Source organism: Balaenoptera ricei, chromosome 4, assembly GCF_028023285.1.
Source record: "Balaenoptera ricei isolate mBalRic1 chromosome 4, mBalRic1.hap2, whole genome shotgun sequence".
NCBI lineage: Eukaryota > Metazoa > Chordata > Mammalia > Artiodactyla > Balaenopteridae > Balaenoptera > Balaenoptera ricei.
In genome coordinates this window covers 116,411,533-116,429,316 of record NC_082642.1, presented here as the reverse complement: position 1 = coordinate 116,429,316, position 17,784 = coordinate 116,411,533, and the positions used below count along the sequence as shown (strand labels likewise).

Below are 17,784 nucleotides of genomic sequence, written 5' to 3'. Positions count from 1 at the left end.
TGAATGGTATTTAGTATATTAGATTTCTTTTTTTATTTTTGTTTCCTTTAACTATGAGTCTTAGAAATAAGGGAAAATGTAGCAAGAATTATCTAAGTCTTCATTCACGGTATTATGAAAACACTAATGGACAAGTCTTAATTTTAGACATCAATTTAGTTACTGAAGTAACTACAATAATATTGAAAAAATGAGAATATGTAGAATTCAAAGGATTTGAAGTGCACATGTTTCTGTATCTTGAGCAGTATTTATCTTGAAGATTTAATTTTCAGTTACTCTTCCGTAAATGTTTTTAAATGCTTTAAGGTAACATTATTAAAAGAAATCTGTTGTAGGAAGGCAATAAATTGCTCTCTAATTTGTGTGTTTTGAAAATTTGCATTTGACAGTACTCTCTAAGCAAAGCACTATAAAACATTTTTCTATTTATAGGATGAATACATTGTGACAGAAAATGTGATAGAAAAAAAAATCTAAACATAAAAAGACCTAGGTATCATCCTACCACTAATACATTTCATGACCTTGACATAATTACAAAACTTTCCTGGGCCTCATTTCTTTATCTGAATAAGTTGATTTAGTTCCTTCCCTGTGGTGAGCTTGAAGCCCCAGTTTTATGATTATTCATCATCCATTTCCAAATATACAAACATTTTATGAACAAAACATTGATAGAGCACATAGTGGTTTAGATATGAATACAAAATTTTGTTTATAGGGCTCCTATTGAATACCTTTTTCAAAGATTATATAGTAAGGATATTAGATTAATAACATAACTATAGATAAAGTTAAAATTGATAGTGATATTGCAAAGAATGAAATGACTTTTAGAGTTTTAAATTATGTCTATATGCAGATCTGACAACTGATATTTTTAGTACATTATTAAAGTCTGGAGATGTACTTTTTCATTTATTCATATAATTTACTCCTTTGCAAAACATTTGCCTAAACATGTATAGATGATTCTATATATATATACATATATATATATATATATATATTCTGATGTTCTCTTTGGCATAGGTAAACGTAGAACTATTTTTCTCTCATTCGTAAACTCAGATGTAAATAATATGCTCTTTATTAGGAAACTGTACTGTAAAGTCTTGGTAGTCATTAAATTAACAAACACATTTTTTAAAAATATTTATTTATTTATTTATTTGGCTGTGCTGAATCTTAGTTGCGGCATGTGGGATCTAGTTCCCTGACCAGGGATTGAACCCGGGCCCACTGCATTGGGAGCGTGGAGTCTTAGCCACACGACCACCAGGGAAGTCCCCAACAAACACATTTAAATTATTACCAGGTAGTAAGTTAAGAACTGGAAAATATAGTTTAATAAAATTTAATAGGCAATAGCCTTTAATGATTTTCAGTTATTTGGATCAAATTTTCATTGTTCTTAAGGTTAAAAAATGCATCTGTAAGCCACAATTAGTTATAGAGTTAATGGGTGAATGAATAGTCACTCTTCAGTTAATATGAAAAATACCCCTGTTTATTAATGAGTTAATATATTTCTGTAATTATAAGCATAAAATATGAAATCTACAGCAAAGTATGTAGTAACTGAAATGTGACCCCTAAGTTTGCTCTCCTTCAGTGTCAACCTTTATTTAAAGGGTGTTCTGCAGAATGCTAGTACTCCTTCATATGCTTCTTAGAAAATAAGATTCCATGAATAAACGTTTGGGAAATGTTGGATTAAACAAAGTGAAGCAAATTGTGTTTGTTTTGTTTCAGCGTCAACCTGCCAGAGGAATCTTAATTTGAGCGCTGAACTCATTTTTTTTGTGATGTCTCATGGGACTAGAGATATTATGCAGGATGTATTTTGGGAAATATAGTTCTGTTTAAAACATTTTACATAAAGAAAAAACTTAAATTAAATTTAAAAAATTGTAGCTCACCTGGCCTCTGCTACTCTGAGAGGAAGATGGGGGCTGCAGGGCCAGATGCTCTTCTGGGGAGGGACAGGACCGCACTGCCACAAGCTTCTCAGAAGTTTACTATTAGAGCACTATTTCTTTATTCTTTAAATGTGTAAAGGGGAAATCCAAATTGAAGCCAAAAAAAAAAAAAGAAGATTGAAAGTGTGTTTTTTTAATAGAAATAAAATTGTAATTTTTATTTAAGTTTGTTACATGATGGGCTAGAAAAACAGCTAGCTGCAAATTAGGATAACTGTCCTTTTCTTATGAGGTTGGTTTGGAGGGTGTAGTGTGGAGATAGCTTTTTTCTATGTGAATTACTTGTTTCCTTTAAGGAAAAGAAATCAACATAAGAAAATCCCTGAGAGTTTTCAGTACAGATGTCTCCAAAAGAGTTATTGCTGCCAAGATTTTTTTTCCCTGTGTGTCACATAATCTTTGTATAATTTATAAATGATAACAAAGCAGTCAGGCCACATTCATAAAAGCCCAGTGACACATAATTTAGTTGAATCTGAGGATTAGAATTAATTGTCTCTCTTTGTTCTAAGTTCTAAATCTTAGTAATTGATTCATGCATGTCATTACAGCTTAATATTTGCATGAAATCACAGTTTAGCTGGCATAATTTAACAGCAATTAAAAACCTATTTAATTGTCATGCAAATTGGTATGAGAGCCCTTGAGGAAGAAGGGTGTCTGCCGTTTTTATTTAAGTATCTCTAGGCGGACAGTCATATACTTGCAGACACCCATAACATAATTGATAACATTCTTCCTGTTCTTGGAAATGTAAGTGAATAATAATTCATGTTTTTCCATTATAAATAAGAGAGAAGAGCAACAATATGATTATGTCATTCTGTAGGAAGACATTATTATGATAATGATAATGAATCTTTATCTCCTAGCCATGAGTCTAGGTTGGAGGTAAAGAACTATGCCTATCCCTGTGCTCTAGTTTATAATCCCTTCCATATTTTCCTTTCTGAAGGTAGACATTTCTATAACTCTCTGGAACATGAAATGACATAAAGCAAGGTATGGAGAAACCTTTTAGAAAAACTAACTGCCCCTTTTCTAGGTCTAGCTTTAGGTGGTATACATATAGGTGTCTGAGTCCTACCCATTAGGTTGCTGATATCAGGATCCAGCAAAATGAAAAAGGAAAATATAATACTTCTTAATATCTCAAAGCCAATACACAGTCATATAGATTTAGGAGTGATGTTATGTTACTCTAACAGTATATAACAGATCTTGCTACTGAGTCCTCTGTACTCATTTAGACCATTCCCCACACTGCAGCCAGAAAGCTGTTTTTGAAACACATGTAGATAGAATCTGTTAGTTTCTTCCTGTTAAGTATAGAAACATATTCAGACTCATTCCAATGAGCCAGCAGTCTGGCATTATCCGACCCCTTCCTGTTCCTTAAAACTCACTTCTTGCTTCCTCCTTCTGCATTCTAGCCACAGTGATCTTCTGACAGTTCCGTGACTATTTTTAAATCTTTTTTGACTAAAGAGCCACACATCTTCTACCTCTAATATTCTTCCCACCCCTCTGAACATCTTCCACATCACCTATATGAGGCCTTCTCAGAATGTTTCTCAGGTTATTTCAGCTCCTTTCCTTTTGATTTCTGTAACTGCACTTACTATAATTTGAATTTTATTCTTCTGTTTGTGTGTGTGTATTTGTCTTTATCTAGCCATTCAGCTAAAATGTTAATAACAAGAAAGCAGAAATAACCTTTATCACATTCATGCTGTAAGCCCAAGATCTAGCAGAATATCTGGCACACATAATAGTCACTAAAAATATATATATTTAATGAATGAATGACCATATCTTGAAATCCAAAAGAAGCTTATATCAAAAATTGAATTTCTTTCTGTGGAGAGAATGTCACAGAGAATTCTTTCCCTCCTTCTAAGCAAATTTTCTTGATAGCAGAAACTTAAAGAACTGTTTAGATTTCTTAAAACTAAGCTTTTTAAAATATGGCAGGAATGTTAATTAGTTATTTATGCAGTAAATTATTTTTCAAAATATCTGTCATAAGCACAGTCTCTTACAGAAAGGATTCTGTGGTATTTCACAACATAGCACATAGCACAGTGCCAGGCACCTAGTAGACCTTCAGTTAATATTTGTTCAGTGAATGATATAAAACTGAGGTTTGAAGGACTCGGATAAGTGTAAAAGATTATTGACACAATTTTAAGAAAAGGCTGGAATAGTTAAAGGATATAAATACTCTATGCAGTGTGATCCTTATGGAAAAATAATGAGAAAAAAGAGAGCAGATGCTCATCCACCATCCATAAGAAACATGGTTTGTGCACTCTTGATGACAAATAAGAGGATTCTGTGGGTCTCTTTATAAGCTTCTAAGGACACACTTACTTATGTTTAGTAAAGTTAATCTAAATAAAAGTCTAGGTACTTACTTACTTATGTTTAGTAAAGTTAATCTAAATAAAATTCTAGGTACCATTTCTTACGTTATACCCCCTTTTATCCCTTCCATATAATGCTTTTGTCCCATGAAATTGGCAGGACCTAGTAAAAGCCTTTATGCTGCCTCCAGTTTCCCTTCCTCTTCCCCTTCTTCCAAACTGTCTGTCCACCCTGAGTTTATGGCCATTTAGTCTCAGCCTGTGAGAAAAAGATTCTTAGAGAGATTGTCCAGAAAAATGAATGGGAGTTTTAGTTATACATCAAGCATAGTTTGAGGACTGAAAGGCTGAACACAGCATGTTTTATATATGCATGTTACTATTTTTTCAAAATTTTAAAATGATGATGTAATTATTAAGATGTATTTAAAACCATCACATAATTTAAAATAATGTTTTGTTATATATTTTCAGTCAACAAATTTAAAAAGTATAATTACTGTATCTTTTGGAGATCTGTGGCTTTTTATATTAAATATTGAAATTCATATGCCAAAAGTTAAGATATAGACCATCTTCACCCCTAGGACTCCACTCTTACTAGACTAACTCAGATATTTTTAACCATATTTCTTTATGGTTTCCATCAGAAGAAAGAGCTCAAACTAATATAAAAGACCAGCAAGTGTTTAGTGATGACGTTTTCAAGTTAGCACCATAATTCATTGTCCTATACATGTACATTTGTTTTTTAATTGCTTTCTCTAGGGCCACCTTCAGCTCCTAGGAATGTGGTTTTTAACATCAATGAAACGGCCCTTATTTTGGAATGGAGCCCACCAAGTGACACAGGAGGGAGAAAAGATCTCACATACAGTGTAATCTGTAAGAAATGTGGCTTAGACACCAGCCAGTGTGAGGACTGTGGTGGAGGACTCCGCTTCATCCCAAGACATACTGGCCTGATCAACAATTCCGTGATAGTACTTGACTTTGTGCCTCACGTGAATTACACCTTTGAAATAGAAGCCATGAATGGAGTTTCTGAGTTGAGTTTTTCTCCCAAGCCATTCACAGCTATTACAGTGACCACGAATCAAGATGGTAAGTTCCACTGTTGTTCTCTCAAAATTTATCTATAATTCCCTTTTGATGCTTAATATCCCTGGTGGACCTATATTCACTGAGGTGCAATTGTACACTCTATACATTATAGGGGTGATTTTCTAGTTGTTGTTCTTATTGTTTCCCAAGGTGCAGAAAGATATTTTTGATATTACTTCTTAGTAGTATGGTCAATTAGATATAAAGCTTCTCTTTAATATCTATGCATTTATGTTTTTGATATAATCCTATACTGACATATCTTAATGAGCAAGTCTATATTACTTATCAACAAACATCAGACATAAATAAAATGTTGCTACATGAATTGAAATTCAGTTGCCGTACTTATGCAGCCATCTCTTTTCCATGTCAAATAAGCAAATAGTAAGAATTTATGCTAATTATAATTCATGTCTATATTGTAAAAACAATGCAGCCAGCAAACCTAACCATAATCCACTCCTAAAAGAAACAGCAAAAAATATCCAGAAATGTGTCTAAATGCTGTTGTTTAGGTGCAGTTTTGTGTAAAAAATAGTTAAACTGTCTTTTTTAAAAACTCCAATTGCTTTCAGCTAAATGGTCCCTTTTAACACTCCAGGTTTTACTGCAATGTAGTTAGGCGCGAATAGGCCTATGATTTTTATAAGTATATATTCTCTTTAATTCCCCCCATAACGTAATTTATCACAAAGCATGATACAGGAAAAGCTTCAAAGATTTTAAAAACTCCCTTTGAGAAGCATTCATAAATTATGTTGATACAGAAGTGATTGTCTTATAGAAGAAAGTATTGTTTTATATGTTTTATACTATTCTTTTACACTATATTTGTTTGCTAGGTCTGCTATAACAAATGCCACAGGCTAGGTGGTGTAAACAACAGAAATTTAATTTCTTATTGTTCTAGAGACCAGAAGTCCAATATTAAGGTATCAGCGGAGTTGATTTTATTCTAAATCCTCTCTCCTTGGATTGTAGATATCCTTTTTCTCCCTGTGTCTTCATATGTTCTTTCCTATGTGCATGTCTCTGTCATAATCTCTTCTTGTAAGGATACTATCATGACAGATTAAATCCCACCCATATGACCTCAGTTTACCTTAATTTCATCTTTACAGGACCTATCTCCAAATCCAGTCACATGCTAAATTCAACATATGGATTTTAGCGGATGCAATTTGGCCCATATCATGCATTAAGGCAGCTATGGTGATATTTAAAGTAGAAATATATATAAGATGTTGGAATACTATTCAGCAATAAAAAGGAACAAACTAGTGATACACACAACTTGGATAAACTTCAAGGGCACTATGCTGAGTGAAAAAAACCAATCTCAAAAGGATACATACTGTATAATTCACTTACATAACATTCTTGAAATAACATAATTGTAGAGATGGAGAATAGATTCTTGGTGGACAAGGGTTAGGGCTTAGGGAGAGAGGAATTGGCTATGAAGGGGTAGCAGGAGGGAGCCTTGTAGTAATAATATAGTTATGTATTTTGATTATGGTGGTAGTTACATGAAGTTAGATATGTGATAAATTGCAAAGAGCTACACACATGACATGCGTGCATGCGCACACACACGAGCTCTATGGATTTTCCCAATGTCAATTTCCTGGTTTTGATGTTGCACTATAGTTATGCAAGTAGTTAGCATTGGGGGAGGCTGGGTAAAGGGTGTATGGGACCTTACTATACATTTTTTTGGCAAATATCTGTGAATCTATAATTATTGCAAAATAAAAAGTGAAATAAACACTGCTAAACCTATAAAGTGTACAGGAAGAAAACTTAAATATTCTACTAAAAACATATTTGAAGTGAATGTGACTATTTTATTCAAAATAATATATATAAGTTCACTTTGCTGATAATCTTCAGAAATGCATCTAATAAATAAAGCAAAGCCAAATAATACTGTAGAATCACCATTTTTGTATTTACTATATAATATTCCTCTTCATCTAGCAAACTGCTCCACATCATAGAATTTGCTTTATGATTGTTCAAAACGTAATTCCTGTTTTCTTTTTTTCTTCTCTCCCATAATATCAACAAAATCTTGTCAGATGTGTCTTCAGCATAAATCAGATAGGGTCTTCTGTTTCTCTCTGCATTAGCAGATTATTTCTAAGCCTTTTTTCTGCCACTTGATTAAAAAAAATATAATCCAGTACAACTGTTCTAACTACAGGGTATAAATAATTAAGTTTGGGAATAAAAATAATATATCACTTTAAATAAAATATATATATATATAAATATGTTTACATAATTTCATACATTATACACATAGCAGTCTTTCAGGATTAGAAGAGAGTTCATTTAGGCTATTTTTCTAATTTAGCAGAAGGGCAGGATATGAACTATTTCCCACTTTGAAAATGAGAGAATTCATTAAAAGTGTATTGTTATAAGGACAGAAATTATACAAAGCATGAAACAAGATACAATATCCATATATTAGGCTATACATTCTGGTAGGGGACAGGATTATTAAATAATCCTCCCCAGTAAATTTATTTTTGAGAAGAATATTGAGAAACAATTATTGTTCATTTAATTCAACTTTGTTTTAGTTATAAATTATAATGAAAAATCAAAATATATTTAAATTTTGTTTGAAAAGTACATCAGGGTCCTAAACTGAGCTAAAATATTGCCACATATATACTTTATAAAATATTATGACCAGTCTTACACGTATGAGCCACTTATCTCCATGTCATAATTTTAAGAGGCACCAAGAAGGTCTTCTCTTCTTGTGTCTGAAATTCTGTTAGAAAATCATATCTTTAAAAATGCAGATATTCCAGTCAAGGGTAACATTATGAAATAATTCAATCTGTGCATGTATCCATTACTCTCTTCACATCAGAAGGGGTCAGATCCTAGTGTTGGGTAAAAGGAGCTTATAGAAACTGGAGTGTCCCAAAACCAGACTTGAGCTGTTGTCATTGTGTGCCAGCCTCAATAAGATAACAGTGTTACTATTGCAGATAGAGGGAGGGATTTCCCATCATTCCTCTTGGATATCTTTGGAAATTCTCTTTGAAGTGACTCAAGAGGCACTGTCCAAAGTTACAGGGTAACACATTACAATTTTGTTGGACTGAGGGGACCACAGTAAATTATTTGTCTCATTATCCGTAGGTTACATATCATTGTTTTCACACTAAAATAGAAAAGTGATATGAGCTATTAATAAGCCTTTAATTTATTCAACATATGTACAGTGGTGAACAAGCTTTTGTGAATTTTACACCCTGGTGGGGAGGCAGATAACAAATAATTTGACAAATACATAATGAGTACTGTGATAAGTCTCACCAAGGAGAAGCTCAGGGTGCTCTGAGAGCATGTATTATTCAGGTCTAGAGGATAAGGGCTGGTTTTCCTGAAGAAGCAGTATTAAATTAAGTTCTGTTCTGAGAGATGAGTAGAATATGAGGAGGCCACATGAAGCCAGGAGAAGGGAAAGAATGCTGAGTAGAAGGAACCAAGCAGAGGTTGAGCAATTGAGGGATTAGGCCCTGATGACTAATGGACCCAAGAACACCTAACAAGTTGATATATTGCAGAGGTACAGCAGGATTTGGGGAAGGAACTGAAGATTTAACCTAAAATTTGGAGAAATGAGTTGGTGTCTGCAAAATAGCCAAGACAAGTTAGGGGAACAACCATTTAGCAGAAGATGCTGATATATCATCAAGGCCAGAGGTAGGGAAAAAGAAAATCAGCAGAATAATAATATTGTACATGAGGCAACCTCGTACAAATAGGAAATAAAATAATAGAGACCGAAAAATATAGACAATTGCATTAATTATGTTTTTACTATTCTGTGCACAGTGTGGAACGTGAGGATAAAGAGGAAGTTTGCGTCAAATTACCTTTTCTTTCATGTAGTTGATTATATGTATATGTCTTTTCTCATACTTAAGAAATATTAAGGAAACCCCATTAAACAACCTTGACTTAATTGTTTGCTGTCTGCTTACAATTACAGAAATGGGAGAAAAAAAAAAAGAAATTTCCAAATCACTTAGAACCACTTAGCTGTAGTTAGGAAAAACATTCCTTGATTATCCTGATTCTAGTTGGATAAATAAGATTATAGATTTAAGACTATGACTCTCATAATTAGAAATCTTTGCAATAAACCTTAATTAACTGACTTCTGCAATCCCTAAAAGCTTTTTTGCAACCTTTTATTTTGATAGTTTATTTAAATGGTCTTTAAAGGTGGTTCATTTAGAGAACAAAACAAGAAAGCAACACCTAGAAAACATTTGATTTTAATCCTCAGTGCATGATAGAAAAACTAAGATGTGTAGTTTAGTAAAAGGAATTATTCAGGTCATAGACAGGAAAGGAAAATGTTAATCATGGATAGTCAGCCTGAAACAAATTGTGTTTGTGGATATCCTGACATGTGCAAAAACCTTTAGAGACCATGTTCAAAGTGAAAGACATGCTAAGTTACAAACCAATGCTGCTGATATTTACTAAAGGGTCTTTAAAGCAATTATTGTCAGAAGCAGTTTGTCCAGTCCTTCAGCTTCCTAAAATATATATTCAACACTCCTGTCTCTGCCAATGGGTGACTATTCTGTATAGGTCTTGCTTGAGGCTTACATTTTGATTGCAGATTTCATATATTTGCTCAGGTAGCAATAATTAATTGAACTGACATTGAAAATAGATTTAAATCAACAAAAGTCTCCATATATTTATAAACTTGAGATGTCTATTAGATTTACAGTTCACTGCATTCTGAAAATACAGTCTATTTCAAATAGCAACCTTTTGCACGTTGCTAGAGTAGGTTAATTAGGGACATTATAAACATTCATTCATCTTTCTATCTGTATTTTAATTTATTTTATGTCTGGATATTCCTCATAATCCTCACTGTGTTTTTAAAATTCTTGACAGTGGATATTCTTTTTTCTAAAATCTGTGCAAGTCTATTCAAAGTATAAAAGTTTTAAATGCTTACTAAAAATATACTGAATATAAGCCAGTGGCATAAGTTAAAAAAGAAAAAAGCAGTAACCATAATTGAAGCTAAGAGTGATGCTATACTATTTGTATTTTTCATATTTCTTAAACATAAGAAAATTACATATTCAAAAACCACAAACACTTTATATTGAAGGATAAAATTTTCCTATCTCCTAGGAAAAGTGTTTTTCTTCTGAAAAGTGCACTGAATATTTTATGTAGGGAAGATAATTGAAATGTCAGTCTAGTTAATCACAACTAAATAACTTTATGGTCCAGCCAAATATTAAATTATGATAGAGTCTGGATGATTGTAAACTTTGTGTTTAGTCCTGGGAAACATCAAATTACTCCTGAGTTTAGTGTCTTTTTGTGGCATGCAACTTTTGAGTAAACGAATGGTATAGAAAAGGCTCTTGACCTTAGCAGTGAGTTTCCTGAAGTTGGTAAATGGCTCAGCTCTTAGTCAAGAAGTGTAGAAATTGAACTGCTCCCAGTCACTTGTGTACAATAACACACATGGTTCTCTCTCATTGGATCATAATCATATTTTTAATAGTTGCTTTCCTGACCAATGTGAAAGTTTCTTGAGAACAAGTATGTTGTGTTATTTGACTGAACATATCCTCAACCTACATTGACTATAACCTAATAAATCTCTGTTAGCTGCATTAACAGATATTGGAGATGGTTTCAGTTAATCTTTCATTCATTAATTTATTATTTCATTCATTCAAAAATATTTATTGAATATTTACTATCTGACAGAAACTGTTCAATGTGCTAGAGATATAGCAATAAAGGAGAAATACAAACCGTTAATAGTGTCCCTTCGTTCAGGACATTATATTTTAGTGTCAGGAAGTGATATGTCCCATGAAGAAAAACTAAACACAGTAAGAGGTTTGAAAGTGATGGGGAAGGGGCATTTTACATAGGAAAACCAAAAACACCTCTTTTGATATCATAACACTTGAGCAGATCATGAATTGAAGAGAAAACGCTGTGAATATATAAAAGACTATTCCAGGCAGTGGGAATTAAAAGGGCAAAGCCTTAAATTTAACCAGGAATTTGTCTAGAAAGTAACTGGAAAGTATTATTGCACATGTATTCTTTAGCATGTACTAAATTTCATGCTCACTGAGTCCTGTGGTGCTGTTCTTACAGAATTTTTAATAAAAGGTTTTAATCAACACTAAACCATCCTTTAATAGCAATCATGGGGCTTTTTTTGGTGATTGTACATTGCTAGAAAAATATGTTTAATCCTAAACTTGATTTTAAGCAGTTGGCTTTTAGTCATCAGCTGTTTCTCTGAGAAATTCTCATTTGTGCATTTTTCAGGAAAGGTGACAAAGTGTTTTCTTTAGCATAAAGTAATAAGATCTTATTGCTATTTTGATGCCTCCACTACCACATTAACAATTTTAATGGCATTTCTCCATATAAACTGAAAAATTAGTAATAGAGATTGTTTAGTAAAATATTTTAAATCCTATAAAAATAAATCTGGTTAGCAGTGAAGATAAATGCATATGATCACATTTTGCATAATCTATGACTGTCATGATGTGAGGTTCTACTTTATGGTTGAGAACTGTCTAGCACATTGTTTGCTCATTTTCAATGCAATTCTTTGTTTTGAAAATGGACGCCAATTTAATTTCATTAACTAAACTCTGCCTGCATAGCTTGACTGATTTGGATAACTGGATTATTGGATTCAAATGTGGTTGCTCTTAAAAACTAGGTTTTCATTTTGGGGGGATGTTTTCTAAAAGTCCCTTTTACTTCAAAGTAAGTATTAATAAAGATTTTTTTTTAATAATGTGAGAATAAAACTAAAAGATTTTCAAGGTTGATAGATTATTCTAATCATTATTTAAAATGTGAAATGTCTTAATACTTAATAAATAGTTTGTAAAGATTGAAAACTAATTGCTGACCTTTTAATCAGACTGAAATTCCATATAGCATCTTTAGATTAAGTAGCTTTTTTTTCCTTCCATGTATTCCTCAGCACTTTTCTATTTGGTTTGGATTCTAAAACAGTCAGTTCCAGCTACATAATTTGTGGTGCCCAGTGAAAAATGAAACTGCAGGATCCTTTGTTCAAAAAGCAGGAAAAAAAGGGCTGTTAAAGGTACTAACATATAAAGCTTTTTCCTTCTGCAATTTCTCTCTCTCAACTTGTCATGGTGCTTTTTTAATTGGCATTTAATGTCCTTCTAAGTAAAGAAAAAGTAAATTTCAAATTATTAGCATAAACTTTACCATTCCTCTTTAATTGCTCAATGCTACTTTTAAATGTAAATATAAGAGCATTTAACTCATTTGTGAAATCATCGAAATCACACAGTTCTTTTCCTAGAGTCCTGCACCACTCCCTATCCCCAGTACCCAAGGGTATCGCAAGCAGACCAGAGCAGACAAATGTAAGACAGACTCAAAAAGTTTGGAAAGAGGAAGAGAGGGTGTCCTCAGGCACTGATGCAGTCGAGAGGCCCTCCCTCTGCGCAGGGATACTTGTAGGGAGATTGAGGGCACCTCCAGGTTCCCAGAGCTTCCAAACCCACAGTGGAAGGGAAAACCCTAAGGGTCTTTGAACCTCCTTCCCAGAAACTATTGGCTACCTGCATGGGGTGGATGAGAAGCTTGCCCCCACTAAATGTGGCCTCTGCAGAACAGAGACAGCCAACACACACACACACACACACACACACACACACACACACACACTCCTCTACACTCTCCAGTGCTAGAGAGCCCTACCTAGACCCCTCTGTGCACATGCCCAGATCCCCACTAGAGACAGGGGACAACCCAGAAATGTGGTCCTCCCTCCTCAGAAGTTAACAAAGTCACTTAACCCAGGTGGAGAATGGCAGCAATCCGTGGGCAGTGCAGGGATTGGAAGACTGCTTGGCAGAAAGCAGGGGGGAAGACAGGGAAAACACATCCCCAGGAATGTGGGTGGGGGTGGTGGTGGCCAGAAGCTGGACCTTGCCTAGAGCTGGGGCTTCAAGCTCCCAATGCACACTCCATTGTCCCATCAGACTTCACTTACAAAACATGGGTTAAAGATAAAATTAAGAATTTCAAGATGGCATTAGCTGAGCATTAAACCCTAAACAGGTTCAGGGAGCCATGCAACTGTGGCAAGTCACACACTCTTGAAATCGGTCCTGAAAACATTTTACAAAATAGTGATGTCATTGTTTTTCCCATTTACCTCTATGTGTTAGTCAGCAAACAACTATAGTCAGTAACTATGATGTGCCAAGTACTGTGCTGTATGCCATGTAGTGAAAAATAGATGCACGTTTGAGTGTTTGAGACATGGTGTCTACTACAGAGCAGTCAACAGTCTTTCATTCTTTAAGATTCTTTAGAGCTTAGCTAAATAAAGAAAGACTAATTAAACGTATAATATCTGATTCAATATGCATTTTCAAGAAATGAGTACCTGAAGTATTACTTAGTACAAAAATCCTTAAAATATGTATAAAGTAATAAATGATTAAATAGTGATATGGCAGGTGGTGAATGTTGACATTTCACTTTTCTGTTTTTATGAAAGAGAGACTAGCTGTTTGACCACATATTTATTCTGTTATACAGTGAGCAAAGCTTTTAGTAATAAAGATTAAAAACAAAAAAATTGAAAGGTAGTTCCATAATTTGCCTAATGCTCTTCTAATTATTTTGCAATTTTAATAGACCTAAGGGTAAATTTCATAGCTATTGATACCTTTGTCCTCTGCTCTATATTGTTGTACTGAGTCACTTCCAAGGTGTACCCTGAGATAAAAGTGTTTTTTCCTCAAATTAATTATGACATGACTCATTGAATTATTTGTATTCATCCTTTCAAATTGTTATCCAGCTTACATATTTAAGAAATCTCTCATTAAAGCAAATAAATAATATTCCAAGGGTGATAAATATATCTCTAATATGTGAATAGAAATTCCATTTTGTTTTGTCTTTAAAAAGCTTATTTTACTCTTTTGCTGAATCACTAAATCTATAAGATATGATTACCTTTTACTTTATAATGCCTGTGTGAATTGATGTCCTCTGTTTTTGACTTCCTATTTCAAGGCTTTTTTATATAAATAGTGAATGATTGACTACTTTCTATGAGTTTTAGATTATATATATATTTTTTAATTTTTATTTATCTATTTATTTATTTTGGGTCTTTGTTGCTGCGCGCAGGCTTTCTCTAGTTGCGTTGAGCGGGGGCTACTCTTCGTTGCGGTGCGCAGGCTTCTCATTGCGGTGGCTTCTCTTGTTGTGGAGCACGAGCTCTAGGCGCACGGGCTTTAGTAGTTGTGGCTCACGGGCTCTAGAGCACAGGCTCAGTAGTTGTAGCACATGGGCTTATTTGCTCCGTGGCATGTGGGATCTTCCCGGACCAGGGCTCAAACCCATGTCCCTTGCATTGGCAGGCAGATTCTTAACCACTGCACCACCAGGGAAGTCCTTAGATTATACTTTGATAAGTTTATTTGATAGTTATGTCCTATCTCATAATTTTATGTTTTTAAATTTTTTAATTACTTTTTATAACGATAAATGTTGATCAGTTGTAGATATGAATTGCACATTTAGATTACTAGAAATTGAGAATAGGTTCCTCATTCTATTTTTATGAAAATAAATATTTCATGTGCTGAACAGTTTTGAATATTTAAAATGTTCAACTGCTGTTTTTATTTAGCTGTTTTATCCAAAATGTGAGATACTTGTATTAAGAGCAGAACAATTAAACTCTATTTGAAGTGCTACTTAATTATATATTTAAATTTAAAGATAACTGACATGGAAAATTATGTCCTAAAAAAACCTGTTTTCCAACATCTGAATTTTATTAACCTAACTGCTGCCAGTTCATATTAGTTTCATACTTATAAGGTGACCATTTTCATATGCCTTAAAGGATCTCAAGAGAATGTAGACTTCAGCTACAAGTCATCAGGCAAGATGTTCTTATAAATGTTAAAAGTAACATTATATAGATAAATATACTTTATATTATAAATAAATGTTATTTTATCCCATTTCAAAGACCTCTAAGAAAGAGCTCCAATTCTCTTCTATATTTTAACTGACTCTTTTAGGGTAGTCTTCCATGTATTTTGTCTAAAATCTTCCTTCTGCCTATTAGCCTATTTAAGAAGAAAATACAAAAAATAAATTGCACTTCAAGAGCTAGAAGTTCTTTCTCTGCATCATCATTCTTTGTAGATGGGAAGACCATCAGTAGAACATTCTATTAAGATTACTTCTACTTATTTATTTGTTAGAAATAAATATTTTTTAATTTTAATATAATGTAATTTTTATTCTGATTTTCTCAATAAAAAAAAGAATCCATAATGTTAGGTGAAATGCAAAAAGTAACCTAATTGCAATTAATTCTGATAGACCTTTTTTTATGATACATCCTTGATATATCCACTTTCTTTACACATGAAGAATTAGATAAAGTTTTTATGACCTTTTAAGGCCAAAGTCCTCATTATTGTACTATGATCTAGAACTAACTACCTTTCTCTAAGCTGTTCTCTACAAATGTCCCAATTCTTTTCATTTCCCTTATTAATTTGAATTTTATTTTCTACTTCCATAAATTTTTCTTTTCTCCCTTGTGGTAGCTCACATTCTCAGAGGAGGGAATGAAGTCATATACTTGCCTTCATGTGACTTTTAAATCCATTGTAGCTTGTCGTGGTATCAGAGGTATCAGAGGTACCATAAGCAGAGTATGGGAAGAGTTACCCTTCGTTTGACGTAAATTTGGCCAACAGGGACTTGATTTTGTAGGGAAAACTATTATTTTATTTTTTATTAAAGTATAGTTGATGTGCAATGTTATATAAGTTACAGTTATACAATATAGTGATTCACAGTTTTCAAAAGTTGTTATGCTCTGTTTATAGTTATGATAAAATTTGGCTGTATAATATACCCTTGTAGCTTATTTTATACATAATAGTTTGTACCTCTTAATCCCATACCCCTATATTGCTCTTTCCCCCCTCTCTCTCCCAACTGGTAACTACTAATTTGTTCTCTATATCTGTAAGTCTGTTTCTTTTTGTTATATTCATTAGTTTGTTGTATTTTTTAGATTCTACATATAAGTGTTATCATACGGTATTTGTCTTTCTCTGTCTGACTTATTTCACTTACCATAATATCCTCCATGTCCATCCATGTTGTTGCAAATGGCAAAATTTCATTCTTTTTATGACTGAGTAGTATTCCATTGTGTATATATATATATATACACCACATCTTCTTTATCCATTCATCTGTTGATGGACACTTAGGTTGCTTCCATGTCCTGGCTATTGTAAATAGAGCTGCAATGAACATTTTGGTACTCTTTTTGAATTATGGTTTTCTCAGGGTATATGCCCAGTATTGGGATTGCGGGTCATATGGTAGTTCTATTTTTAGTTTTTTAAGGAACCTCCATACTGTTCTCCATAGTGGTTGGATCAATTTACGTTCCCACCAACAGTGTACAAAGATTCCCTTTTCTCCACATCCTTGCCAATATTTGTTATTTGTGTTCTTTTTGATGAGAGTGATTCTGACAGGTGTGAGGTGATATCTCATTGTGGTTTTGATTCTCATTTCCCTGATGATTAGCGATGTTGATCATCTTTTCATTTGCCCATTGGCTATCTGCATGTACTCTTTAGAAAAATGTCTGTTCAGGTCTTCTGCCCATTTTTTAATCGGGCTTTTTTTTTTTTTTTTTGATGTTGACTTGTGTGAGCTGTTTATGTATTTTGGATATTAACCCATAACTCTAATTTTAGGGTCAAAAGATGCTAAAATCATTTTTGCTTAATTATTTGATAACTTAGAAGAATAAATATGTTTGGGATTTAAAACAACCAAGCAAAAACTCAGATTATACATTGTCTAAACTTAACACACAAAAATGGCAAACAGATGGTATTGCTGAACTGGATTTTGCATAAATATCGCTTTCTTTATTTTTATATTTTCATATTTTAAGAACTAATTGCTTTCCTCGTGATTCCATTTCTTCACTGAAATTTTGCTTAATTTTCTTTGTAAAAGTTTTCTTAGGAAGTATGGCATCAGGTTTCCATAATATTATCTAAAAGTTCACTGCATTGTGCTTGTATATTGAAAATATCATCTATTGCTAGGACAGTGAAGGTGTTACATAAATGCAAAATGTAGTGCTGCTTCATTTGTACATGGCTTTTTAAAAAATGAGTTCTTATTTGAGTACATCCCTTAAAACATGAAAA

General features: G+C 33.2%; 1 protein-coding gene across 2 annotated transcripts in view; it reads left to right on the top strand.

Annotated features, from left to right (window-relative positions):
* EPHA6 (EPH receptor A6) overlaps positions 1-17,784 on the top strand; it is an 853,164-nt gene that overhangs the window by 368,225 nt on the left and 467,155 nt on the right. For both annotated transcript variants that reach the window (XM_059921344.1, XM_059921343.1), the window contains exon 5: positions 5,120-5,455. In XM_059921344.1, the coding sequence (XP_059777327.1) occupies positions 5,120-5,455 (336 nt within the window). The remainder of the gene's footprint in view (positions 1-5,119; positions 5,456-17,784) is intronic.